Below are 27,714 nucleotides of genomic sequence, written 5' to 3' on the forward strand. Positions count from 1 at the left end.
AGCAGACAGCACAGGAGCTGGATCACCTCTGTTTATTTTATGAATGCACACACTCAGCCTGTCTGCAGCTCGTCAGCCTCTGATCTGCTCCTCTGGCTGCTTCATCCCCACATGTACAGAAAATGTATAGGCAAAGTCTATTAGTGTAATTCTAGCTCAACAGATTTAATTCTTAAATGCTACATATACTTGGTTAATCTCTCATTTTAGAAGTAGGAAAGGTTAGATTATAACATCAGGTTAGCTCTCTTTGAAGCAGGTAATAATTAAGTTGATTCACTGTTGCAATTACTGTCAAATCCCCCTTAATTACCAGGGATTTTATAGCAGCTTCATTATACGTCTGCTGTAATGCATTGTGGCCCAAAGGAGAAGTGTTGCAGGAAATTCTGCATAGCATGTATAATTCTAACCTGCAGTTAAAGCTCCTAGTGAAAGCCTCTGCACTAAATTTATCTTTTTTTTGACATTCCGCCCCCCCCCCCTTATTTAAAGCAGTTGAGCTGGAGTAACACCACTAAAACATACACCTAACTTCCTAAGTGAAAATGGATCTCTTCATGGGTATTAGGAATAAAAATGGGAAAATTATAAAATCAGCAGTGAATTATCCTCGGGAAACTGCTCAGCAGCAATGAAGAACAGCTCTGGTCTGGTGTCACGGGGGGAGAAAACCCTGCCCCGTGCTGGGAGTCCTGCACCCCTGAACAACCCCCGAAATCCCGCTGAACACAGCTTTTGAGGCAGTGAGAATCCGCTGGAGCACTCTGCTCCCCACGAATATTTTCCTCCATTGTTCCTTTTTGCATTTTATAAACTGAATTTTAAAAGCAGCTCTCCTTTCGAACCGACCCTCCGAGGAACTCCGGGCCCTCCACAGCCCGGTGGCACTGCTGCTCGCCGGCTCACGTGCCACTGCTTGTTTCCATTGGAAAAATCTTTACAAATCAGGGTCTGTAAATTGAGCCTGCAACAGTTCCAACCAGATAACTGAATAATGTGTGCCACGGATTCCCTTGTAGGGAAGGAATTTACTCCCCAGCACATATTAGATGCAGAAAGGGCTCCAGTGTCAGTGACACTATTGGCAGCTGTGTTAACAGTGAAGGAGCTGCCTTTGTACAGCAGTACAGTTATTAAATTTCTCCAGAGACCATGACTCATTAATCAAATATTCATACATCTCTGTAAATACACGCTGAACAGAGAATACCCTCAGAGCTGAGCATCCCAGCACAAGTGCTCTTTCATGTGGCGCTGCCAGAGCCCTGAGAACATGCGGTCATGTTTTGCATTTCTAATGCCCCGTGCGCTCCGGAGCGCCCCAATCCCTAAAAACAGAACACAAGTGATCTTACTGATGGCAAGTGTTACACAGCCACAATTAAAATTGCTTCACTATGGCTTCATACCATCTCTTGAAGAGTGAGGACAGTGAATCGATTCTTCTGTTCTTTGTTTACCATCAGACAAGTAACTTTTTCCCATACGGATGGAGGAACCCAAGGCCGTGCTCCTTTTAATACAAGAATTTGTATTAGCATGGAAACAACAAACCAGTGGTTGGACTGGGGAGGCCAAAAAAGCTTCGTGTATTTGCAAAGCATGGGCTTGTTGTGTCGAACAAATGCTGTATTTTGTGTTTCCTCACCGCCAGACACAGACACGTCTCACCCTGCTCCACGTGTGAGCGCATCTCAGGTTTGGACCTTCACAGCCCAGAGCTGAAGCCTCTCTGAGAGCAGCAGAAGTTCTGCTCTGTGAGCCTTGGAAGCCATTTCTGATTTTCCTAATCCACCTCCAGGCCTTTGGGTTTGAGTGTTGCAGGTTCTGATTGACGCTCCAGGCTCACTGTGGGCTGAAGTAGAAAAACGCCTTTAAAGAGGATTATTGGTAAATGGGGATGATCCCATTGCTGAATGAAGGTTTAAATTCTGTAAAATTTAAAGGCTTGTCTGTTTATCTATTATTTCAATTCTGTAAAATCTAAAGGGTTAAATCCTGTACTCTTGTGCTCTGCTGGACTCAAGGGAACAGGGAATGGAAGGAATGACCTGAATTTTCGAGTCCAACTCGCAGGAAGTGTGGCCAGCACAGAATCCAAGTGATCCTGGTAAGAGGAGGGATAAGCACAGATAACTCCTGGAAAGAGGTGAGCCTCAGATGATATTCCTTCATAGTTTTTAGAGAACAGACACAGAATTCACCCCTGGAACCTGTCCCTAACTGCAGATTTGGAAGGGAAATTTGCATAAAATCCTTCTGGCCAAGTTTAAGGACTGAGCTCCAAAAAGCCTTCTTTTTTAGTTCCCTTTCTAATAAATACAGATACTCTACTTTAGCACCTCCACAGCTCCTACCACATTCATTTCAGTGCATTTTAATTTTCCTTAACAAGGCTTGACATTTACATTTTAGAAAGAAAATCCTCTCCTATATTTAATTAGGGCACTGATTGAGACAGGATGGCAATAACCTCCCACACTTCTGTGTAAGACAGAGCCCCCACCTTGCTCCAGGAGCCAGCACATGCCAAAAAAAGCAGCTCTGGGTATCTGCTGTGTGCCATGCAAACATCACAAACCCCTTTCCCTCCTGTCCTCCCAGTCCTGGGCATCCAAAGTGATCCCAGCCCCTTCCATGACCTTGTCCACTGACCCAGCAAGCTGCTGGATGTGGATAATCCCTAAAACATTGACTTTAACAACCTTCCCTGGGGGCACAGGATTCACAGACCAGATCAGAATGCAGGAAAGGAGGAGACGGAGAGCAGGAATAACGAGTGAGAGCCGAGCAGAGCTCACAAAGCCTTGGCTTTAACACACGCCTAAACACCCACCAGAGCTGGGTGAAAACAGCAAACATTTATTTGTGCATCTCCTTGCATAAATAAAACCCTGCTGATTTGCTTTGATGGCATTTACGAGCACATTTATTCATAAACATTAGAGTGAGCAAGTTTTTATTTGCAGGAGTGTTCACGGCAAACAAAAGCCTCGTGAATTCTGGTGTGAATAAATACCAGAGAGCTCTCACTCGAGCAGGGCTGCTGCAGTCATTAAGTAAAGCTCTTTTTACTATTCACACAGTGGATTCAGACAATTACAGCTGCCCGTGGACTGCTTACAAACAGGGAAGGGAACTGTTTGTGGAGCTCAGTTCATCCAATTAGGCAGCAGGAGCATCTTGTGAAGACACCAAACCTCAGGGTCAAACCATGAGTGCCCAGGGCTGGATCCTGACGCCCTCAAGTTCCTCTTTGCACCTTTTTGTCGATGCCAGTAAGTCACCAGCATTTTAAGATCCTTTTATATGATGCTGGCATGGCCTAACTGAGCTGCTGGGAGGCTTGTTGTGCTGGAATGTTCTGCCAGGGCTCTGGGTTAGGGAGGGTGGGAGGAGCTGAAATGCTGCTGGATGTTGTGCCTGGCTGTGGTGCACTGCCTCCCATGCAGGGCTGGGGGAATGCACCCCATAATGATCAGCTCCAAGGTGGGAAAGGGCCATGAAGTAACCTGGCCTCCTCTTGGAGGCTCCTGCTGCCCTGGAAAAGCCCAGTGACCTTGGATGAAACGGTCGTGGAAACAGAACGTGGGGAGGGCTGGATTTCAAACCCGCTGTTTGTGTTCATTTGTGGCATTATTGACCTCTCATAACTCACTGGTGCTCGCTTTTCACTCCATCATCCCCTTTAAGAGGTTGTCAATAAGGCTGGAAATAAATCAGGTCCCTGGAGCAAGTCCATTTTCCTACTGGAATTAGCTGGGAACAGGAGAGCCCTTCCCTGTCTCCATCAGGCACAGCTGAACTGCTCAAGTGCTTCACTGACAAAGCTCCAAAAAAGCAAAAAAAAGACAGTAACAAATCAGGTTGGCCTCAGTTTTCCAGATCTGCTGAAGCACAGGGGACAGGTAAGAGGGAAAAAAAAAAATCTTTAAAGAGAGGCATCACAAAAGAAACCCTGGATGGGGCTTGGAGCAGCCTGGGATGGTGGGAGGTGTCCCTGCCATGGCAGGGGTGGCACTGGGTGGTTCCCTCCCAACCCAGACCAGTCAGGGATTCTGGTATTCGATGAAACAAACAGTAAATGGTTTGAGTATATTCCCATTCCTACTTCTGGAAGCTGGGCTGCAATTCTCCAGCCTCTGTTTCCCTCTGAGATCGGCTGTCTCTACCACCACCAGGAAATAATTCCCTGTCCTGAGCAGCCACTCTAGAAATTCCCATTTCAGGAGTAAATACAGGGCAAACCCAACGTTCCCAAGGGCCACCCCTGAGGGTTTGTGCCCTATGGAGTCAGAGCTGTGCTTTGAGCTTCTCCCCAGTCTCCAGCCCAGCCCAGGCCGTGTTGGAAACTTGTCAGGAATCAGCTGCTGCCTTTCCTGAGTGCCTGGAGGGCATTTTTAAAGGTTTGGCTGCAGAGGAAAGGGAGCTGGTGGCTGGAGGGTTTCCCCATGGAGGAGAGAAATCCCTCACCCTACAGCCCTGAGCTCCCAGGGCAGAAGCAGCACCTCCAGCAGAGCTCTGGGGTGTGATGGGTTTGGTCACTGCCAGGGAGAGCCAAGGCTTGGGAAACAGGCAAATATCCTGCTGGAAAGGGAAGGCAGAGCAGCCATTGAGAGGCCTGAGCTTGTTTCAAACTGATGTCAGATGTTATCAACACAGAGAGAAAGGTTCCTTGTGAGGATAAAAGAAATGGCAGAGAGGAGTGGAAGAGAAGGTTGGGAGGAGCAAAGAAGTGGCAGAGAAGGTTGGGAGGAGCAAAGAAGTGGCAGAGAAGGTTGGGAGGAGCAAAGAAGTGGCAGAGAAGGTTGGGAGGAGCAAAGAAGTGGCAGAGAAGGTTGGGAGGTGGTGAAAGCTCCGGGCCTGCAGCCCTGGCTCTCAGGCAGGTGAGCAGTCAGTGATTTGTGGGATCATTTCAGAACCTGGGCCACTGCTGGGTGTGTGAGTAACTAATGCTCCTCGGGTTTGTGTTTGAAGGCAGCAGCAGCAACACTGATGACACAAATTAATTGCCTGGTTTTCAGCAGCTAATGCCGACGAGGTAAAGAGAATTACTACACGATTAACATAGTTTCCAATTAAAGTCCCCTGTAGTTACCCAAAAACATTAATTTCTAGGAACTTGGTAATTTAACTTGTGTCACTCCTGTACACAAGTGCACCAGGCATTCCGTGGGCTTGTCCGTGCTTAAACCTTGGACAAAAACCGTGATGAAAACCCCTGAAAATTGCCATGAATTTTTAACAATTATTTGTAGCAGGCTTTAAAGAAAACCCTGCTGTGGTGAACTAAAGGATTTGCTACAAATTAAAGGACCACAACCCAGCTGCTGTTCTAGCACTGCTACTTTTCCTTCCCTCAGTTAGAAAGGGAGAATTTTTCACTATTTGGTAAGTTCAAAGATGTTTCAACCACTACATTTTTTATCCAGTTGGAAAAAGACTGAGAGAAACCATTCCATCTTTCTAGAGTAGTTTGCTGTTGGAATGGCAGAACCACATTTTCCTTTTCAACGTTTCTGTGCTCCAGCTCCTGTAATTCCATGTGAGCATTTCCAGCCCAACAATTCTGAAGCAAAAGCCTTTGAAGAGCAGCTCTTTTCTGCAGACACGACAGGCTTTGGTGGGTCTGTGCACATGGGATTTTTTGAAGGTACCTGAATACGGGTGGTGGAGTTGTGGAAGAAGGAAAATTCATCCTCCAGTTCCCATCTCAGCCAAAGCTCCTGTCCTGCAGCGGGAGCGTGGCCCGTGATGGACCTGGGAATTCAGCACACAGAGGGGCACAAAGGCTGCTGCACACGGAATATTCCCTCAGCTCCTCTCCCCCTCCCCAGTGCCCATCCATTTCTGCAGTGCTCCCTTCCCTCCTCAGCCACAAACACCGAGCTCTGAGGTCCATCTTCCTTCAATCCCTGCAGGCTCCTGCTGGTTCTCCCTGCTCTCCTGAGCCCTTCCTGCCCGGGTGGGAAGGGAAGCAGAGAGGAGAGCACCAGTGGAGCCAGATTAGAGCAATCACAGCCCCCTGCTCTGTGACAGGAGCTGTTAATGATGCAGCAGCTCATTGCTTTGCTTTTCTTAAATGTGAAAGCACGACTTGGTGTCCCATCTCCTGCCCACTGTCACCCCAAGGAACCACCCTGAGGCTATGCCTGATCTTTGCTAAAGCTGCATCTCCTTGTGCTCCACTCACCAGGATTCTTCTCTCTTCTAGCTCTGACATCCACAATTCTCCTCATTTTGACATCTAAATTCCATAAATACGTTGTTTACTCCCTCTTCTGGGCTATTAATGAAAAATACAAGGATCAAGTCAACCATCCTCACATACCTGAGAGTAAAAAGTCGTATTATGCCAAATATTAGCAGGATGCAGCAGTGCAGAGGTTACTGATTTAGACAAATAATGTGGGTTTTTTTTTTCCTTGAAAACAAATGAACATTTTGGTTTTTAGAATATTAATTAACGCATGCAAATGCACTCTCCAGCCCTTACACAGACACAAACCCCGTCTAGTTCGGCCTGAAATCTATCCATTAGTCACTTCTTGCTCATAAAAGTAAAAGGTGCTTTAATGAACAAACATGATGCTTATTATTTGGATCAGCAACACTTGTGCCTCTGTGCCTGAGCAGCACTTAGACCAGGTAACATTTGGTTTACAACACAACAATAAAATCTGCCTTTATTGCAAATAAACAGAGTATTCACACCTTATAATATTGGTTTAGATGCAGGATTATATCCACTCTTAAGAGGATCAAATATTAATATAAAAGGCACATGCACTTCATGTTTTCACACCTCTTTTATTTCCCAAGCAGCGTTAATATGGTTTTTTTTTTAAATATTGCATTTACTTTGTTAAAACATGAAACTATTTCTGTACATTTGTTTGCAATCTGAGAACACACACCATCAAGTAATCATTTGTACAGTAACGACACGTATCAAAACAAAAAAATCATCACAGCCCAGAATCTTCCACATCCACCCCCCTTAGCTTTGATTTAAAAGCTGCTCTGGCAGGAGAAGCCTTGCCACTACGGTAGTTGAAACAGGAAACAAACACTGCTCTCTTCCAATAATTGTCTCCAGCTGCTTTGATTGGTTGCAGTTAATATTAATAGTATAACCTTTAAAAATTGTGGGGAAAGGTAATACTTTATCTTCACTCCTCATATTAAGGCTCCAAAGCAAGCTTAATGAGAAACCATTAGAAAGTCATAGTGCTAAATAGTATCTTAACTCCCAATTCAGCCTATACAATTATGGCAGCACTGCCGGTGACACCGACCCTGATCCCTCAGCCTCACCTCTGCAGCAGCCCTGGCCTGGAATGGCAGCACAGGAGGGCACAGGAGGGCACGGGAGGGCACAGGAGGGCATTCAGGGCTGGCATTCAGGGCTGGCATTTAGGGCTGTGCAGGCACACCTGGCTCTGAGCAAAGCTTCTCCCTTTCACTACCACAGCGGCACGGACACTCCTCCAGCCAGCAGCCAGCAAAAGTAATCAGCACATACATTAGTAACTGACATCTTAAAGACTTTTAACATATAAAACATTATCATCTTTATGAAAATAGACCAATTTCAGCACAGGCTTGCCTTTTTTGGGGGAGGAATTCAGGTACATTTCTTAGAGTTAAAAGGCAAGCGTTCTCCTGGACAGCTGCCGACGCTCTCGTGTAAAATGTCCTTAAAGCAAGACAAATTCCTCTGCACTAAATCTCTTTAGTCTTCTCTTTTCATCCTCGGAGAAAAGGTCATTTTCTTCATGGAGTGGACTGGAAGCAAAGTCATAGTCTCTAGAATGACCCTTGACAAAAGTAAACAGGGGATATTTCTCCTTGGATGAAGAATTCAGCATCTACAATGTAAAACACGATCCAGATAAAACATTAACTGGAAATGGGGAAATACAGCAAGCATTGAAATTCACCCGATGATGACTGCCAAGCAAAAAAAAATGCATTATTTTCATTATCTCATTAAACAAAAGCATTGCACAACCTAAACATTTCCTCCTCCCATTAGATATTTACTTCCCTTTCTCAGGTAGCTGCTAATTTCCTGCCTGTCTCTGGTTTTGAGCACACAGATCACCTGTCTGTGCTGTCAGCCTCAGTGCAACGAAGATAAAAGGATAAAAGACAGAAGATAAAAATCTCTACAAAATACTTAATGGCCATGAGGGTCTCCTCAAGCCCAAGTGTGAATTCTGCAGCAACTGAGCATCCTGGGGAGGTTTTTATTGTAGAATCAGCACGTGCAAGAATCTGTTTTTATCACAAGTTCAAACACATTCACCAATGTAAGCAAGGCAGGAGCACGTGGCTCAAAGCAGGGTGCCCAAAATCTACATTTGTAACTAAGAAATCTGAGCATGGAGAAAGGGGGTGTGGGGAATGATAAAAACTGAAACAGATCAGCAAAACACCTTTAAGAGCAGATAAAACCCCACCAAATACTGAAAGACATCTCAGCATTTCAGGGTGTTTTGCCCACTGATTTAATTTGTTTTACTTTTGTTACTTGGCTTGGGAAAAACCAGCTCAGTGTTGCAGTGGCTGCAGAACTACATCAGGCTAGAGATACACAGTGTGCAGAACTAAAATTCACTGAGTACGATTTCAGGAGAACAATCAGTCTAAAAAAAAAATCTCCAAAGAGCTCTTCAAGCAGTAAGAACTATGTCAAAAATGACAGTCAGGGGTTAAGGGGGCATTTAAAAAATAAGAAAAAAATCAACCCCAGTAAAATCCTGGGGTTCCACTGCCTTGACTGTGTTCAGCTTTACTGAAATTTCCATCTTCACACCTCTATCCATGCACTGAGGTGAGGAAATCCTAAACACAGGAAATGCCTAAACAAAGTCCAGGGGAACCTGGTCAAGTCTTGTGTAACTCTCATCACAGCCCATCCCAACAGTGACCACAGAGAATTTGAAACTGAACAACTTACAAGTTTCCTCTAGACACCATTACAGTGCCAGCTAAAGAGTTTATTGATAAAGTTCAGTATTTTCAGTATTTCAGGGTTACACTCTCACTGCAACAAGAATTCCTTGTGCTGAACTGAATCCACGCCTCCCTGAGCTCCAGTTCTTCTCTCACTTCTGCTACATCTGGGTCACAAACAGGCAGGTACAGCTCTACAAGAATCCCAAGGGATTCTTTCTTTTCTGGCATGGGTTTGGACAGGGAAACAACTCCCAGAGGGGAGCCTGGATATGACTTGGATAGAGTTGCACCCATCACTCCACTTGGGCCTCAACTCTGATGCCCTGATTTATCTGTCTCTAAATATATAAGGCCCATAATGTTTATCCTCAAGTATTAAAGCTAAATCTTATCTCTCACCTCTTAGTACCCAAAAGAAAAAGCAGGCAGAACATGGATTTTGTAGTTCAGCCTCCACAGGGCACACTGGGAATACACTGAGCTTTACAGTTCAAATTTATCACATTTCAATTGCAAACAAAAGGAAAAATAATGGAAGAGAAGAAAACACAAGGGATGTGAAGGAAGGATTGCAACATGAATTGATAGAATGTTTCTGACATCGGCCCTGGATCCAAACTTTACTCTCTTTTTAAACTGACACTGCCTGAAATGTATTTATAGAAAATAATGTCACTAACATTAAAGAGCTCCTATGTAAAATACCAGGATAAAATAACTCCAATACTTCGATCAGTCAGGAGCATTTCCACTCAAAAAACCCCTCCACTTAATTCCAAACTTGAAAGAGAAATAGGGCAACGGGAAAAAGAAAACTTCTACTGGAACTCATTTTGTAATGAGACTTTTTTTTACCGTGTCATGACATTTCATGTGACAGAACAGGAAAACATGGAAGAACAGAAACTTCACTATTTAAACTTTCCATGGATCTGCTGCTTAGGAACTTGTACTTCTTTAAATCTATTTTGTATCCCTCTGCGTAAGAATCAAAGAAACAACTTCAGCATTAATCAGTATCTACTTATTATAATCAGCATTAAGTTTAAAAAAATGCCTTTGTGGCTCGAGTACTAATAGCACTCATCAGGACATTCCAAATGCTGGACAAACTTTTAATTCCTTCTGCTGCTGTGCTGACTGCTATGGTTGGAGTATTAACATTGAGCCCATCTGCTGCTGCATCCTTTTCACAGAGCGTTTTTTGAACGGAGCAGCTCACAGAACACATAGACGCTGCCGCATTTCATACCCTCACACGCTGGAATAACTGAGGAATAAAACCAACTTGACTCTTAAATGAAGACAGAGTTTTTCCAGGGGGAGGATGGGGTCAGGGTGGCACCTGCTCCGTGGAGCTCAACCCGGAGCCCCGCACTTCCCAGCAGAAAAAAGCCCTCGTGCTAGGGAGAAATACTGACCAATTTTGGGTTTGCTCCACGCCTTCCCTTCCTCCCCAGCATCCCGCGGCCACCGGCGGGGCCGGAGGGGACATTGCCACTTCACGAGTGCCACCTCGTGGGCCCGCACCCGCTCGGAGCGGGCTCCGCTCGGCCTCACCGCCGCTGGAACGAACCGAGCCGCGTTCGTGCCAGCGGGAAAAGCAGCACCGATGGGAAAAGCACCACTGACAGGAAAAGCAGCACCGACGGGAAAAGCACCGATGGGAAAAGCACTGACGGGAAAAGCACCACTGAGGGGAAAAGCACCGACGGGAAAAGCAGCACCGATGGGAAAAGCACCACTGACGGGAAAAGCACCGACGGGAAAAGCAGCACCGACGGGAAAAGCACCGATGGGAAAAGCACCGACAGGAAAAGCACCGACGGGAAAAGCACCGACGGGAAAAGCACCGACGGGAAAAGCACCGACAGGAAAAGCACCACTGACAGGAAAAGCAGCACCGACGGGAAAAGCACCGATGGGAAAAGCACCGATGGGAAAAGCACCGACAGGAAAAGCACCGACGGGAAAAGCACCGACGGGAAAAGCACCGACGGGAAAAGCACCGACAGGAAAAGCACCACTGACAGGAAAAGCACCACCGATGGGAAAAGCACCGACGGGAAAAGCACCGACGGGAAAAGCACCGACAGGAAAAGCACCGACGGGAAAAGCACCACCGACGGGAAAAGCACCACTGACAGGAAAAGCACCACCGACGGGAAAAGCACCGATGGGAAAAGCACTGACGGGAAGAGCACCGACAGGAAAAGCACCGACGGGAAAAGCACCGACGGGAAAAGCACCGACGGGAAGAGCACCGACGGGAAAAGCACCACCGACGGGAAAAGCACCACCGATGGGAAAAGCACCGACAGGAAAAGCACCGACGGGAAAAGCACCGACGGGAAGAGCACCACCGACGGGAAAAGCACCACCGACGGGAAAAGCACCACCGACGGGAAAAGCACCACCGACGGGAAAAGCACCACCGACGGGAAGAGCACCGACGGGAAGAGCACCGACGGGAAAAGCACCGATGGGAAAAGCACCGACGGGAAAAGCACCACCGACGGGAAAAGCACCGACGGGAAAAGCACCGACGGGAAGAGCACCGACGGGAAAAGCACCGACGGGAAAAGCACCGACAGGAAAAGCACCGACGGGAAAAGCACCGACGGGAAAAGCACCGACGGGAAAAGCACCACCGACGGGAAAAGCACCGACGGGAAAAGCACCGACGGGAAGAGCACCGACGGGAAAAGCACCGACGGGAAGAGCACCGACGGGAAGAGCACCGACGGGAAAAGCACCACTGACGGGAAAAGCACCACTGACGGGAAAAGCACCACTGACGGGAAAAGCACCGACGGGAAAAGCACCAACGGGAAAAGCACCACCGACGGGAAAAGCACCACCGACGGGAAAAGGACCGATGGGAAAAGCACCGACGGGAAAAACAGCACTGACGGGAAAAGCACGGACAAACGCCACCGGCTCTGCTCAGCGGGGCAAGGCTGATTCGCTTCCCTTCCCTGCACCCCGTCCGAGGCATGGCTTTGGGAGCTCCAGCACCTACCTTGGTGATTTCTTCAGAAGCCTTCTCAAAGTCCTGCACGGTCCTACAGTAAAATCCTATTGTGCAGCTGGGATCCATTTTTTTGAACGACATCTTCTTGGGAGAAGGGCAGTGGAATGACTGCGAGTTTCCCGATTAAAAAACACAGAACACACGGTTACAGTCGGGAATGGCACAGACCCATGGATTTACTTTCGTCCCCACCAGCAGCTTTAAAGCATCCAGTCCCCTGCATCACCTGAATTAAACCCCAGCACTCACTTGGGAAGTAATTTCTCCCACCCCTCCAAATACTGAAGTGATCCCAGCCTTCCCCAGCCGTGCAAACCCTCCTGCTGTTCAGGCTGCATTCCCCAAACTTCCCCACGTGCCAGGCTAGTTTGGAATCTGTCAAAGCTCTGCTGCTCCCAGCAATACTTTATGAATATTCCCAAGGCAGAGAAGGTGAATGCTCTTCTGCAAATTGAATTTGTAACAGCTTTTGCACTATCTTACTGCTTTACTACCACTGCCCAGTGCCCCTTCCCTCCCCCAGCCTCTATAAAAGAGACATAATGGAATAAACCAACCTCATGCATTTTCCTTCAGTAAATGAAATGGGTTCAAAAACCCACAAAACACACAGAAGCAAAACCATATTACAGTGATCCACAAGTAGGGAAAAACCAAACATGCCCTGCTTTACAAATGGGTTTTTCCTAACGTGAAATCTCTTTCCCTGACAGATGCTGCCCTGCCAGTGCTGTGAGCTGATACTTTCAGCAGCCCTGCTGTAAGAGAAAACAAACACAAAACCCCCTTCCCCACGCTCCTGGCTCAGTTTATGAGAGAAAAAATAAGTATATCCCATCTACCCTGATTCTGTGGTTATTTATTACAGGAACTGCCGTTGTGGTGGAGCTCTTTGTCCAATAATTGCAATTATTTCCTCACTTGCTCTCAGAGGGAGCCAGTCCCCTCTACTCTGCCTCTAACACCCATCATCCTCCCTCCATTAAAATCAAAACAGATCCCTTTTTTTTTGCCAATCACAAAAATCAACCCACAGAAGGCAGCACTGGTTCCCAAATCCGGGTGTAAGCACCCCTGCAGCAGTTTTACATAATAAAACATATTGTTCTTTCCTGGTGATTCCAAACCCGAGAGGCATTTCTGTAAAGCCTCTGCTAAAAAAATATCCACCACGATGATCAGGGCTATTTCTGCGAGACTGACTTTAGTCACTGCTTTTTCTCCTCACCGCTCCGGTTTTATAAACAGCCATTGTATTTTTGATGTTAATTCCTGAGTCATCAAATGCACAAAGGATCAAACCCTGCCTTCCTCATCCCACTCCAGCAGCAACCCTGTCCCTGCAGCTGTGCAGGAGGTTTAATGCTGCACCAATCACTGCACAACAAAGAGAAGTGGGGAGGATTTTTTTTTTTTCCCATTCCTCCAAACAAATGGATGCTGGAAGCCAATACAGAGTAGATTGATTTCCAACTTATTCCGGACAATTTGTCAATTTTGAAAATACTCCCTACAGATAAATCTAGCAAGCAACTATCCACACTAAGAAAGCAATTTCTGTTTACTTTTGACATTTCTGGACAAAGATATAATACTATTAAATGCACCGAGCATTAAATTGCAATCTATTTTCCGTCTGCAGGAAAGCATTAGGATGTGATCAGGCCAGGCTGGCACCTTGCATACCTTCCAAACACAGCTTAAAACCTTGGTATTTATTGGGAAATTCAGATTAATGCCAGTCTGCAGCACGATTTTGAGGCTGAGTCATAGGAACAGAACACAAAAGATATGTTCCTGTAGCTTGGCCACTGCATCACAGCAGGACCTTCAGGAATCCACTCCAGCTCTGCTGCTTTGTGCTCTTCCCAACTTTTGTCTGGCTTTTTCCCAAACTGTAAAATCTTCAGAGGCACTGGAGCAAGACACAGTTTGAGGATAAAGGGGAAGGATCTGGATAATCATCCCAGGCAGAGCTGGCACTCACCAGCTCTTCCCCCAAATATCTCAACAGGGCAAACCCAAAGGATTTCTAAACACAACCAAACTTCCTGGCTGGGTTATTTTGTGACCCATTCTGCTGCTGTGTTCTTTTGCTTCACTCAGACTCATTTCCTAGAGAATCTTCCACTTCTACATTATGCAACATCCTAAGTCAAGCATTTGGTTAAGCATAAATAACGAAAAATACGAAGTGTTTGCTTTAAGGACTTGGCATCAGCCCTGTGTAGGTCCTTCGAGGTTTTGCATTTATATGTGAGTAGTTTTCCTGAACACAGTTTGATGGGATTTTGCTCCAGCTCTGTTCTGGAGCAGCTGCTGCTGTCCTGGCTGTGGATGCACCCTCAGGCTGTTCCAAGAGCTGCTGGAAGTTCACCTGGAGTTGGGCACCAGACCAAGGAGAGTTTGTGTGGGTGGCCCTGAGGATGTGACTGTGAGTGCTGAGGCCACTGAGCACCTCCTTGCAGCTGATAACGTTTGCCCAGGGGAGCTGTAAATTGAGTTCTTTAATCAGCTCCTTTAGCTCCATCTATTCTCCTTCAGCTCCATCTATTTCCAGGCTCCTATAGAATATCACAGGAATTCTCCCTGATGTTGACTGCAATTTGAATGATTAAAAAAAAATAAAAATAAAATGACCAAAAAGATAAAACTATCAACCCCAAATCCAAATGGGTTTTAGGTCTGCAAAAAATATCATCTATTTTCTTTGATGGGAAATTACTTCAATGAAGCAATCATCTATTTTGGAGATTTTATGAGCGTTAAAAAGAAAACTGATGAAGATTAATGAAGTAAAAATTAAACCTCCATATTGAGATTTAACCTCTGGTCATTTTTGTTGATTATAGGCCTATAAAGAAGGGCAGGACATTGATAAATAACATGTAACTGTAAAACCATAAAGCTGCAGCTAGCTAGAACAGCTCTAAATAATTAGTGTTTGATTCATATGGGAAGAAAACAGTGCCAGCTCTATATCCATAGTACCTCAAGAGGGAAATCCTTTATGCTGACATCTACAAAAGATTGGCAGTAATGAGGATCCATGTAAATCAAACTGTCATCTGCAAGGACAAAACAGAAGACAAGTAATTCAAAAAACACCTTATTATTACACTGCTTACAATCCAATTTCTATGCAGAACAGCTGGAAAAAAAAAAAAAGAAGCCAGTGAGTAACTGCTTGCCAGGCTGATACTCATTGACTGAAGCATAGGTTTTTGCAGGACAGATTAACTTTTGCATAATCAAATATGCTTGTATAAGCAGAATTTTTATAAAGTGATGAAACTGTCATTTAATTTTTGGTGATAAAATTACTTTTACAAACACACAATTATATTCTGGAGTTTGCATATGAAAAATGTATCGCCCTGCTTCATCCTGACAGCGAGAATATATTGCTTGTCATTTAGGCATCAACTAACACCACTTAAAGCAGGAGAGAGTAAATACCTAAATAAGAACTGCCAGGCAGCAACAGCAAACGCTCCTCAAGTTTGGTGAAACAGATAAATTATGCCTTGTTTATGCAACAAGGGAAATTAAATGTACATTTTACAGAATCCAATTACTCCGTGGGGTAAATGACAAATGGCTGGACTTGGGGAGATGTGATGAATTAATAAGGTACTCATTTTACTATTTTAATCACGCCATTTCCCACCGCTTCAATATTAACTTCCTAACTCTGAGAGGAAAAAAAAATATTGAGGAGACATAACACACCCAAACACCAACCTTGGAATCCAGCAAAGTAATAGGACTGCTTGGGTTTGCCACCAATAATGCCAACACAGTACTCCAGGCTTAAAATTCCCTAAAACAACAACAGGGAATCATTATGATTAACCAAAGTATTAAACTGAATTAAAATCTTTGCTCTTTTAGGCAAATGGTTTTGCTTGTTTTTAAAGACTGACTCCATGACTTCCTGGGGCTTGACCAAAGGGAAACCACTCCAGCAGATATTCCAAAGTCCTCCCTTCCCATGAGACACCCACACGTTTTTGGGGAGGAGACAAAATATCACCTCACATGCTGAGCCCCAGTTCCTTAGTTCAAATATCCCAAAGCATGGAGATTTACACCTTTCACACACATTTACATTCTGTGCCCTTGGGGACTCTCTTCTTTTTGCACTCAAATGGACAAATCTGGCCAGAGCATCAACTTTTACATCCTGGGGAGAAATTATAAGGTCCAGTTCCAAAAACAGCTGCCCCACATCCAGGGAAGAGAAAGAAACACTCGACAGAAGCGCCCCATAAATTTCCCTGGAGGTTGTCTGGGAGGGCAGAAGAACCAGAACCATCTGAAGGCAGAACTTTTGGGAAGGGAACATTACTAAGTGTAAGTAGGGAACTTTTCTTTCAACAAAAAGATTGGCCAAGGCTCCTCAAGATAAAATCTTCCTTGCTTAGACAAGGGTAAGGATAGACAGGGATAAAGTCACTTAAAAACCTCCCCTGAGATGCTAGAGAGTCAAATCCAGCATGGTTTATGCAGGTTAAGGCAGCGATGCTTATTTAAAATACAAATGAGATGGTTTCCTTAGAAAACTTATTTAAAATCTAAATGAGAAGGTTTCCTTAGCTCTGAGCATCACAGAACATTCAAGAAGATCAGAGGCAAAGGCTCCAAGAGCCAAGAAGGGCAGAACAGAGAGGGAGCAAAGCTGCTCAGAGTAATGGATAACTGTTTAATCTATGGCAAGCTTCTTGTAAAAGTGAACTATAAAAAATTTATCAATTTTGACCCATAAATATAAAATCCTTTTGTAGAAATTACCTCCCGTGCTACGATCTAAAATCTGCATTTTTAACTTAAAGCCAGACTCCAAGAAATGTGGTCACTTCTTGGCAAGAGTCAAGGCAGACACTGGAGTGACCGATTCAGGCAACTGAGAGCCCTCTGGCCACAGCCTCCATCAGGCTGCAAGGGGCAGGAACAGGGAGCAGGAACCACTCAGCTGAGAACTACAACTCTCCCAAACCAACTGTCTGAAAACACAAGGAAAACAATGAGGCAAGAAGAACAATTCAACTTCATAACTTAAAAGCCTTCACCAGTCTGTCTTCCCATGCCAGGAAAAATCAAAATGTTTTCCTGAAACGTTACAGTGGGGAGACAGCCACAAAATAAATCACGTTACAGACCCAGCTTTTGTCGCGCTACTGCACTGGGGTAATTAGAAATGAACTCAAAATTTAAAGACAGCTAAAGAGGAGCTTGGAAAATGAAATAAAAGCAGCAGGGCTAAGAGAACAAGCCCTTCCCTAAGAGGAGCTGAGGCAGGATTACAGCACATCAGGTGTCTGCAGAACCTCTGCTGAAAAAAAAAACCACAGCACAGACCTTCCCCCCTCTGCCTCCCCCATGAGCTTTCCTTTTCTTCCAGCTCGTTTTTACTGCTTGCTACTCCTGGATCACCATCCTCACTAACATTCATCCAGACAGTGAAAAAGCAATTAAAGTAGCGAATAAAAGTATCAAATAATTCCATGGGAACAAAGAGACAAAAGAAAATAGGAAGAAGAGACAGGCAACAACTTTAAACCATTTGAACATTCTTCTTATTTAAGAAAATAAGAAACAGAGTAAGGAATGGAGCGTATTTATATTTTAAATGCTGCCTGATCCTTAGTTACATATGCTATTAGAGTCCTGCTAGATTAAATTACCATTTGTAATTTGAGGCCCTGCATTAATGTCTTTTCAGGTGGCTGCTGGAGAAGCAGGACAGTTATCACTGCTTTACCAAGGGACATCATGTGCTCTGCAATTATGTCTGATCTTGTAATAGGGAAATTTCAAATCTGTAAAGTCAAACTTTACAACCTTCAACTGTAAAATCCCCACCACACGTTTAATGGGGAGAATTACCCTCGTGAAGTCGCTTTTCATATCCCCTTGTGCTACTCTTTGAAAAATGATTGAACTCTCATTTCATACCTTTACAAACTCCAAGTAGTCTGTGTTTGTTCTCTCCCCACCGAGTCTCACAGGAACCAGTATAATTACAGCTTTTGTGCCTGCCTTCCCAGAATCCAGAAACGAGCACTGCCTGTCAATAACATCGGAGCTGTAGACTGAGACACACAGAAACGGGAACATTTCAAACAGAACCTCCAGTTTTCAGAGGCACGCCTCCAACGTGGCATCACAGTGTGACAAACTGAAACTGCAGCCCTTCCAAACCTTGCTGTCCCCCTAAAATACAGCCTCAGAACTCAGAACAAAACTCAGAACCAGTGCTGAGCCCCCTCATTCCCAGCAATATTTTGTGGAGCGGGAATTGCTGCTGCTGAGCTGCAACGCCAAGGAAATGCAGAAGGGGTAGGGTTAGGAGAAAGCCAATAAATATTTATTGCGGCATATAAATTTCTAAACAGGAATAATTAAAACTTGAAAGCTTCCAACTAACAGAAACATCTGCATGTAAAAGCAGAAGAGGTAATAATTGATTTGATTTGGAATCCCACTCTAAAATACCAAGCAAGCAATGAACAATCTGCACAGAGCAAGAGCCCCTTTGTCTACACAATCTCAATTTTGTGCAACCGCTTCAGAGGGATTTTTTTTTCCTTTAAAGCTCTACTGTTAAGTGCTGACTGAGAAGCATGAAAAGCATCTGAAATGTTTACAAAAATCTACAAAATCACAGTTACCTGTACAATCCTGAGCAACATAGACTGTAACTCCTTGCAGCTCAGGGTCTCTTGCTTCTTCAACAGCTTTCCTATGTACAAACACAAAACTATTTAACTTACCACGCATTTTTAAAAAAAAATTAACAATAAACAAAACAAATTATTTGGGTTTTTTAGAAAGAGGATGATTTTAAATGTTTGTGATAGGAGTTTTTTGTTTTGTTTGGGTTTTTATAGGTGTTATTTTGTTAAATTCAAGACATCTTCCCTCCCTGATAAATTCAGGTGGTGGGGTGGGAATTTTTATTTGTTTTTAAACACTGGATACCAAGATCCAACCTGTATCCTCCACGGATATCTTGGCACCAGGTTTTTCCCAAGCCAAGATGACAATGTTTGGCTATTTAGAAGAAACAATGAAGCCCACAAGAAAAGGCCACAAATCCCACAATAACTTCCAATGAAAATTCGTATTCACTACTTTATTTCTTTCTGCTTATAACCATTTTCTGTCATGTGTATTATTGATAATGGTGAAGTTTGCTGACAAAAATCCTATTTTCAACTCGTCAGATCTCTTTATTTGACCTCAGTTCATAGAACAAGGAACACATTAGCACCTGGAAATAAAAAGTTTCAGCAAAACTTTCAAAAAGGTAATTACAGTATTAAACTCTCCTCAAAAGACTAAGAGTAACAAAAAAGAAAATACATGTTGATGAGAGGAAGATCCAGGAAAGGAAACCTCTGCAAGGCTGGAGATCACCCCTGGGGTTGTGCTGAGTGTAACTCTGCAGCAAACCCCCCCTGCTCCCATTAGGGAGACAAATAATTTCTTAGATAATTTATTAAAGCAAGCAAAAAATCCTGACTGCTTCCACCATGAGAAAGAAGTTGAAGAAAACACATTAAAAATGTTGAACTCCTACACGCCTGTTTGCATCTGCACGGATCCACACCCGATTATTTCAGCGCAGCTGCACTTCAGATTAACCCAACATTTACACCAAATATCAACTTCTTCTATTTATATATGTATATAAATATATAAATATATAAATGCATGAACTTTGCCTTCTGCTGCTTACATGATTTATTAGTGATTTGGTTTATAGGTAAACTGGAATCCACTAAAAAACAAACACATAAGACTACAAAAAAAGCCCCCAAACATTCAAAGAATTGGATATCAAGGCTCACAGTATGGAGAAATTTGACTTTCGACTTTTTTTTTAACCACGCTGAATGTCACAGACCCTTTACTTTTACTGGGATATAATTATAATATTAATAGTCCCATACATTTACAGTTTCACAAGAATTTGATGTGTGCAAAGAAATGCTGAAAACATCAATTTTAGCTCTGACATTTCATTACACTATCAGTACATTACAGCCCCCAGGTTACAGTATTAAAAAAAAAAAAAAATCTCTAATGTTATGCATGTTCCAAGGTTGAAAGAGTGGTTAGTTTTTAGAACATTTCATTAAATGCAGCTCTACTTAAAAGGGTTTGGGAGAGATATTTGGGATTCCACAAGAAAACAGGAATGTTGTGTTTTTTCCTGAGTTAAGATTGACAAAAGCTCAACATTCAGTTCCTGCACCTATTTCCCTTCCTGCCTGCGAAAAAGCTCTGGAACTGCTGCTGCTCTGGGTGTTTTACAAAGCCAATAACGAACAGTTTGCTGCTCAGTTAGGCTGAAGCAATCTCAGGACACTCAGAAACGCTTCTCTGCGACGTGACAAAGGAGAGGAACAGAGCACTGAAGGTGTTTTACCTCAAAATGTGCGCGACCACGGCCGGCCCGTACCAATCCCCCGCCATCTTCCCGGATTTTTTCCCGTACTCTACGAGCTGGTGCAGCCCAAAGGCTGCCAGCGGGGAGTCACCAAACCAGGAGATGATTTTCCTGTGATAAACTTCATTCCTCATCTCGGTGACGTCCCAGTCGCTGCTGGCCGGGCGGCGCCGGGGCCGGCTCAGGATCCTGGGCTCCCTCTCGGCCGTGAGCGACGCCTCGAAGGAGGCCGTGAGCTTCCTCACAGTGCTGCTGGTCCAGGACTCCGAGTCAGAGCTGTCCATGTCCAGAGCTTCTGGCCACACCCAGGCTGCAGCAGGAAAAGGGAAAACCCACTTTAACCCATATTAATGTTAATTGGATGGAGTAACAAGCAAAGCGCTTTCCCCCAGGCTCCTTGAAGCGGTAATGCGTATTTTACACGTCACTGTTAGCAGGTGAACAAAGAATTCTTGAAGGGCAGGACTGGCTTTGATTTTCTGGTGACCATCCCAGATACACCTGATTACAGGTTAAAACTCTCTTACATATTAAATACAGGAACATTACTTCAATACCACCGAAAAACCTTTTATCCATGTCAAATGAGAGGGTTCAAAAGCTCTCAATTCTTCTTATTTTTCAGTTATTAAAAAAAAACATGCAGACCTGAGGAATTATTGAGGTAAAAGCAAACATTTCTTCCTGGCAAAATGGCAACAGGCGGGATTTTTTTATTCACTAAATTCTTTAATTCTTTAAGATTACGAGGCAAACTTGTTTAAATGTCCTCCTTCAGCACAGAATCTTCAGACTGCTTTTCCAGCTGAAGGTTTCCCTCTGGATGATGCATCCCACACAGCATTCCTCCTCCAGAATGGGGTTCAGCAGGCCCAGGGAAGATGCCTGGAATTCTCCACAATTCCAACCAGTATTCCCAACACAGACCCAGCTCAGTGGAACACCCTCACAGGCCTTGCTGTGCTCTCAGCTTCACATTCCAGTCAGGCATTTCAAAGTAAAACTTCGTATTCAAAATCAAAACTCATTCACAACAACATTCAGCAATATCTGGAACATTCCACACGGCAGTGGAAGTGTAAATATCTCAGCCAGAAACTTCAGGCAAGTTTTGCTTCCTAACAGAAACAACACCATTAAAGGAGAATGAAAACATCTCTGGGAAAAGAGTAAACAGCCATGAAAAACTTCCCGTAAACACCTAAATATGTTTCCAAAGCTGCCCAGACCTCATAAAAAGCTTTTCAAAAGATAATTCACCAGCTGTCAGAAGACCAAGTGAGGAGCAAAGTAGCCCAGAAAGACCATCCCTACTCCATCTTTCCGTGGATTTGGACTGCCACAGGAACAAGAGCACTCTGGAATCACCTCATCACCTTCCAAATTAGGATACAAGGGGGGCATGCAAGGAATTCTTCGGAACCATGGATTTTAAAGCTAGAAACCTGAGGCTTTTTTGTTTGGGGTTACTTCCAAATGAGCTATTACACACTCCTGCTCACAGGGAGTCTTCTGGGCAGGTCTTGAATTTCTTTTGAATGTATGTATAAAGAAAAGTGCTATTTAAGGGATTTGTGTTCTCAGCAGAAGTATTTACACACTTTTCGAGATGTGCAGTCAGTTGAAAGAGATACTGAATGTTTTATGAGTCAAATATCTACAGCCGAAGGCACATTCACTGCGCCAGTCCCACAGCTCAGTCCAGACTCTCCAGGACGGAGACTCTGGCGCAGCTGGGCTGGGACTTTGCTCCCAGCTGACATCAGAGCTGCACAGCAAGGGCAAAGTGGGATCAACAACAGGCTTTCAGAAGGATCTTCTGCTCAAGTGTCCCTGAGAGCCCACACACGGCTGAGGAAACAATGCCCTGTGTTCTCTCAACCCTCCCTGCGTGTTTTCAGTGCCCTGGGTCATTCTCAAGCAAGCAATGGATGATTGTTATGAAAGGGGCTGCGAAATGGGATGGAAAGAAAAGGTGTTTAACTCTGAGAACCTAAAATACCTCTCTGCAGGACATGGCTCAGCCTGGAAGAACGAGGAGGACAGGGACACTCAGCAGCAAGTGTCCCACAGCTCCTAAAGCTTCAGCTGGCAGTGACTGAGGGACGACTTTGGGACAGACAGTGGTAAGGAGAAAAGGGAAGCTCCTGTCTAAGTGCACAGGGGGGAAGGGAAGGAATGACACAGTGAACATCTCCACACAGAGAATGATGTATTGAAGTTAGATTAGAATCCTTCTAGGAACTCAATATATTAGCACCAGAAGAAATTCAATAACGGACAACTTTAGAACTGATAAAAGAACATCATTTCTGCCATAGCCCACAGCTATGGGCTGGGGAACTCACAGAAACAATCACATTTCCAGAGAACTGGGCACATGCATGGGTAAGAATACCCAGGTAGGGGGATCCCACTTTTGTGACGCTTGAATCACACTTGGATATTGGGAACTCCACTGAAGTTTGCTTTGGCACACCTCGGTTCTCAGAAATGGAAGGGCAGGGCAGCTCAGTCTCTGGTGCAATGGGACAATTCCAACAGGAATGAGGAGCCCACAGCCAGAACCAGCTGGCCCTTCAGATTTGGGATAAAAAAAGGCCACTTTGGTCTCCTCAGAGTGCCTGTGCTGATGCAAACACACAGCTCTCCTCTCCTAACTCACCTCTCCCAAGGAAATGAAGCATCAGGCCCTGAGCCAGCAGCATCTGCCCCGTCCTGAGAGTGCAGCCCCAGCCACAGTCTGTGGTTAAAGCAGAGCCCTTGATCTGGGGGAATTCCTCTCTGTAGGTCAGCCAGATTCTAGAAATGAAATCTCTGCGGAACTCCTCCACGTTCCCCGAGATCTCGGTGTTGATGTTATCAAAATTGGACCCATCTGTAGAGAGCTCCCCAGCCTCTGCAAGGCAAAGCACAGTTTAAGCTCTGATTTGTTATGGCGCTTCAGTTATTAAAAAGAAAGAACAAATATCAAATTTAGTAGAAAAAGAAATTTACAGAAATTTGCAATTGATTCAAATACAAGAAAGGAAAATCGGAAGGCAAACAACAGAAATGTGCCAGATTAAAAAAAAAAAAAAAAGGAAAAATCAAAAGAACAATGAAGACACCGCTGTGCCAGTGGAATCACTGACCTGCAAGTAAGTGCTTAATTCACCCAACTGTGAATGGTCAAATAAAGAGAGAGACTTCAAAATCTGCACACTGGAAAGTGCTAACAAAGGTGTTGGTGTAGTGACCGTGATTGTCACCGTTTCCATCAGGAGTTTTTAGAAGGAAAATCTCCAGTTGATGGCCAATGAAGAGCAAATTACAGCACAAATTTTTACAGGAAGCACAAGGTTTTGGTGTAAAATCTGAATAAAGCAGGTTAGCGTGGGTTGCATTAGAGGTGGACATTGAAATGAGTATTTTCTATGCTTTTCATGTTTACATTTTGGATTTGGTTAATTTAATGCCAGTCTTTCTAGAAGATTAAAAATACCTTTCTGGTACAGAGGAATACTGGAATGAGTGAAGTGCTCTGTACTCACCCTCAGTTTTGAAGTGGTAACATTTTCCCAGCAGAAAGACTGGAGAGTTCCTACTGAAGTAAGTTTTTGTTTTCAACACCCAACCTAGAACAGACGCAAAACAAATACAAAATTGTGGCTGAACTTTCCAAAAGGAAATGCTAACAGCATCTGGTTAAGCCAAAGGTAGCCCTTGAAAGGGGAATTAAAAAAAAAAAAAAAAAAGCATTGAAATTGGGCTTTGGTCTCATAAAAAATCCCACATAACGCGCAATGGCTACTATTCCCTTTCAACCATGTGACAGCCTTAAAGAAAGCAGAAAAAAACAAAGAATCTTTTCATCTTGCCACACATCTGCAAAACTCAGTTATGATTAATAAAATTTATCAGAAATCTGGTGGTAAATCTAAGCAACCTCAGTCCTAAAGGGAAAGGAGAAAAATCAGGGAGAGATTAGTAAAGGGCACAGTTGAGAATCTGGTTGCTCATAAACGAATTACTGACGTTCAGCTGTGGAAAAAATGTTACTCAAGGGTAGATTCTTCAGTGGAGTTGGTATCTCACACACCATCCTAATTTTTTTTTCCATAAAAGTGCATTTATAAACCAAAAAAAATCATTGTGCAGATGATTCCATATTATCCCTGTTTAAAAGTCTATGCAAATCTAGAGTCATTTACAGAATATATAAGCTGTTTCCAAAAGAAGTCACTTAAAATGAAATGATGCAAGATTTATTTGAAAAAAATGAAAAGCTAAGGAAGTTTTTTAGTGGGGCTAATTTATAACATCCAAGAAAATATTGTTTCAAGGGCCGTATTTCATTTTTAGCATTAATTAGTTACGATTCCATTCATGTCAACAAGAAACACTCCATTCCTTTTAATGAGGACCGATCTCACCACGCTCTGCTCCACTTACTGTATTTCATGTTGTGCCATGCAGACATAAACTTTGATTTGATCTTTTCTACTTCATCTGTCCCCGTGGCCTCCATATTCAAATTCTAGAGAAAAAGCCATCGCTGTCTTGTGAGGCTTTCAGCTCTGCTGCTGCAAAAACCAAAATATAAACACTCGGCATCCCCCACTCAGGCACTTAAGCCCAACATGGCCAGAAACAGCAATAAACTCACAGAACCCTCCACCACCAGGCACTGAGAAGCAATCCCGTGTCCCATGAATAAGTAATAAAATAATTTAATTCCAAATATACACCAATAAAAGCACTACACAAAGCTAAATAAAAGATAATGTTCTCCAGCAGCTCTGCCTTGTAGCACAAAACCTGTGCTGGCAAACAGGCACAATCATTTTATCAGCAGCGAGGTGGAGAGCTGTGCTGCAGCTCACTGAGTAGAAAAGATGCTGTTTTTTAGTGCTGAAGAGAAAACAAAAAGCACTTTTTGTGCTGAAATCCGCCATAGTGCAGGTAAATTCTGTAGAAACTCCTGATAAATTTTCCAAGGAAATGCATCTTTACTGGCTCTTCCTGGGCTGCAAGATAAGGCAGATTTCACTTTAAAAGCAACCTAAACTGGTAATAATTGGTAATAAATAAATAAATAGGTAATTGGTAATGCCTTTATCCCTTTTGCTAAGAAATCTGGGAAAATGGGACAGAATCCCCTACTCAGTCTAGCTGCTCCATTTGTAACAGGAAGTTTGCTATTAATTAACAAAACTTCCTTCACCACACGTATTCTGCCACTGAATCACCTTGAAATACTTGACACAGAAAGTTTTCTTGATGGCATTTGCTGGCCCAAACCCTTGCACAGACAGCTGAAAAATTCAGAGCTCCTGCTTCAACAGCAGCTCTTGTGGGACATCAAAAGCTGATCAACAGTGGGACATCACTGCAAGCTCCACAGAATTTTTATCTAAGTTCTGATAGCACCAGCTGATGACGTGAGTGAGCAACAGCGAACTTCCTCATTTAAATAATAAACTTGGGCCAGGAGATAACCTCCTTTCTCTAAAAGGAGCGTCTAGAACTGTGTTTACCTTTCCGTGTGCTATTCTCCACGGAACAGGGATCAAAAGCAGGACACAGACTTAACTGTGTCACTTCTCTCCGCTGGGAACGTGTTTTAAGCAAACCCAATCACTGACAGTGTAATTAAGGAGAGGGTGAAGATGTCAGGGTGACAGCATCATCTGAGCACGAGGGTATTCACACAAACCCACTTTTTGGGGATCTGCAATCTGCTCCTCAAATCACCCCTAGCACATTTTCCCCACTATTCCTTCGTTTTACTTCATAAAAATCTACTTTTGGGCACAATAAGCAATGTCAGCTCACAAACATGAGGGAATGCTGATGTTTTTAGTGAAAATAACAAGTGTCTACATCCCTGCTATGATTAGTCTTGTGTTAAGCTGGGGAAGGAAGAAAAGGAGAATTTCAAGCTGGGTTTTAACTTCCTGCCTTTCCCCCACACTCTTTTTTCTTTAGGAAGAAAAGGAAAACCTGACTGTATCACCAGCTCTAGACAGCAAAGCTGGTAAGATGAATTTCTTCAGGAGATGTGTTTGGTCCTGTCTTCCCTCACATGATTCATCAGCAGCAACCATTCATACAGATACCACTGATTGCCTTAAAAACCAATTCCTATAAAAGCTTCCTCTGGCTAAAATTAGAAATGAAATGAACTCTACAGTCCTGAAAGGGTCTGAAGACAAAATTATGTAAATGAGAAAGAAGCTCATTTTCTTTTAAAAGACAATGGTCACCACAGCATATTTATCTTTCCTCCTGGTACATTTCTTCTCTGACATGAGGCTAAAGATGCAAAAAAGGCTTCCAAGAATGCTAACACAAACCAGGTATAATTTTTTCAAGGGGAAAACACGGGTTCTTCCCTTCAATGCAAGAAAGCATCAGTAAGAGTCCCACCGAAATAAATGGAACAGCACCACGAGAAGGTCCCAGGGAATACAGACTGAAGCCCAACGGGCTTTAATATCGAATTATCAAATCCAAACCGAATGGGTTTATCCCGAAGTTGCCTCATTTATGAAGTTCTTTAGGAGCACATCACGAGGATGATGTTTCCTCAGGGAGCAGCAGGACACGGCTGGAATTGAAGCCCCAACTCCTGAGCAGCCCCCAGGGGGATCAATGCCGGGAAGCGGCAGCGATGGAAAAACACTCCAAAACCCTCCAACAACAGCATTTGTTTTCATCAACAGCAGAAAAGCAACGCAAGCTGCCGGTGAGACCGCAGCGGGAAGGATGAATGAAGCCTCAATGGGATAATTATATTATCTCTTATTAACTAAGACATCTTTGGTTTTCATTTGTACCTTCAAGGAGCCCGGAGCGGCAGCGGCGACAGGCAGCGAAACCCACACGGAAAAACGACGGCGAGCAGTGGCCGGAGGTCATCTTGGAGGAGCTGCAAACACATACGAGGACAATTAGAAACGATACTTTGAAGCCGGCTCGGAAAGAAAACCAGATTATCCCTTAGTCCTGCAGCAAGGACGGAACGCGTCGCCCGGCAGGACTCGTAGCCAAGCAGGAGCCCACACGCACCGCGGGAAGGGGCTCGGCGGCTCCCGGCCCCACAGGACACGGCCGCGGCCGCGGAGAGCCCGTCCCGCCGCCCCCGCCCGCCGCTCACCCCTCACGGAGCCGCCTCCGCCATGCCCGGGGCCGCCCGGGCAGAGCGCGGCCTCCCGGCGCTGCTCCGGCCGCGGCGCAGCGGCCCGCGAACTACAACTCCCGGCGGGCGTCG

At 44.3% G+C, this 27,714-nt stretch overlaps 1 protein-coding gene across 1 annotated transcript; it reads right to left on the bottom strand.

The window, feature by feature from the left end:
• Positions 1-6,793: 6,793 nt before the first annotated feature.
• ATG4C (autophagy related 4C cysteine peptidase) lies at positions 6,794-27,681 on the bottom strand. Its single transcript, XM_040073275.2, has 12 exons — positions 27,601-27,681; positions 27,281-27,372; positions 24,894-25,024; positions 23,993-24,076; positions 23,125-23,358; positions 20,439-20,769; positions 18,676-18,746; positions 17,960-18,096; positions 15,746-15,824; positions 14,993-15,069; positions 11,990-12,109; positions 6,794-7,874 (listed from the first exon to the last, which is right to left on the bottom strand). Exons 3-12 carry the CDS (start codon positions 24,967-24,969, stop codon positions 7,704-7,706), a joined length of 1,380 nt encoding a protein of 459 aa, XP_039929209.1. The 5' UTR covers positions 24,970-25,024; positions 27,281-27,372; positions 27,601-27,681; the 3' UTR covers positions 6,794-7,703.
• Between the last annotated feature and the right edge of the window lie 33 nt (positions 27,682-27,714).

The sequence above is a fragment of the Hirundo rustica genome, chromosome 9 (genome assembly GCF_015227805.2).
Source record: "Hirundo rustica isolate bHirRus1 chromosome 9, bHirRus1.pri.v3, whole genome shotgun sequence".
Lineage (NCBI taxonomy): Eukaryota > Metazoa > Chordata > Aves > Passeriformes > Hirundinidae > Hirundo > Hirundo rustica.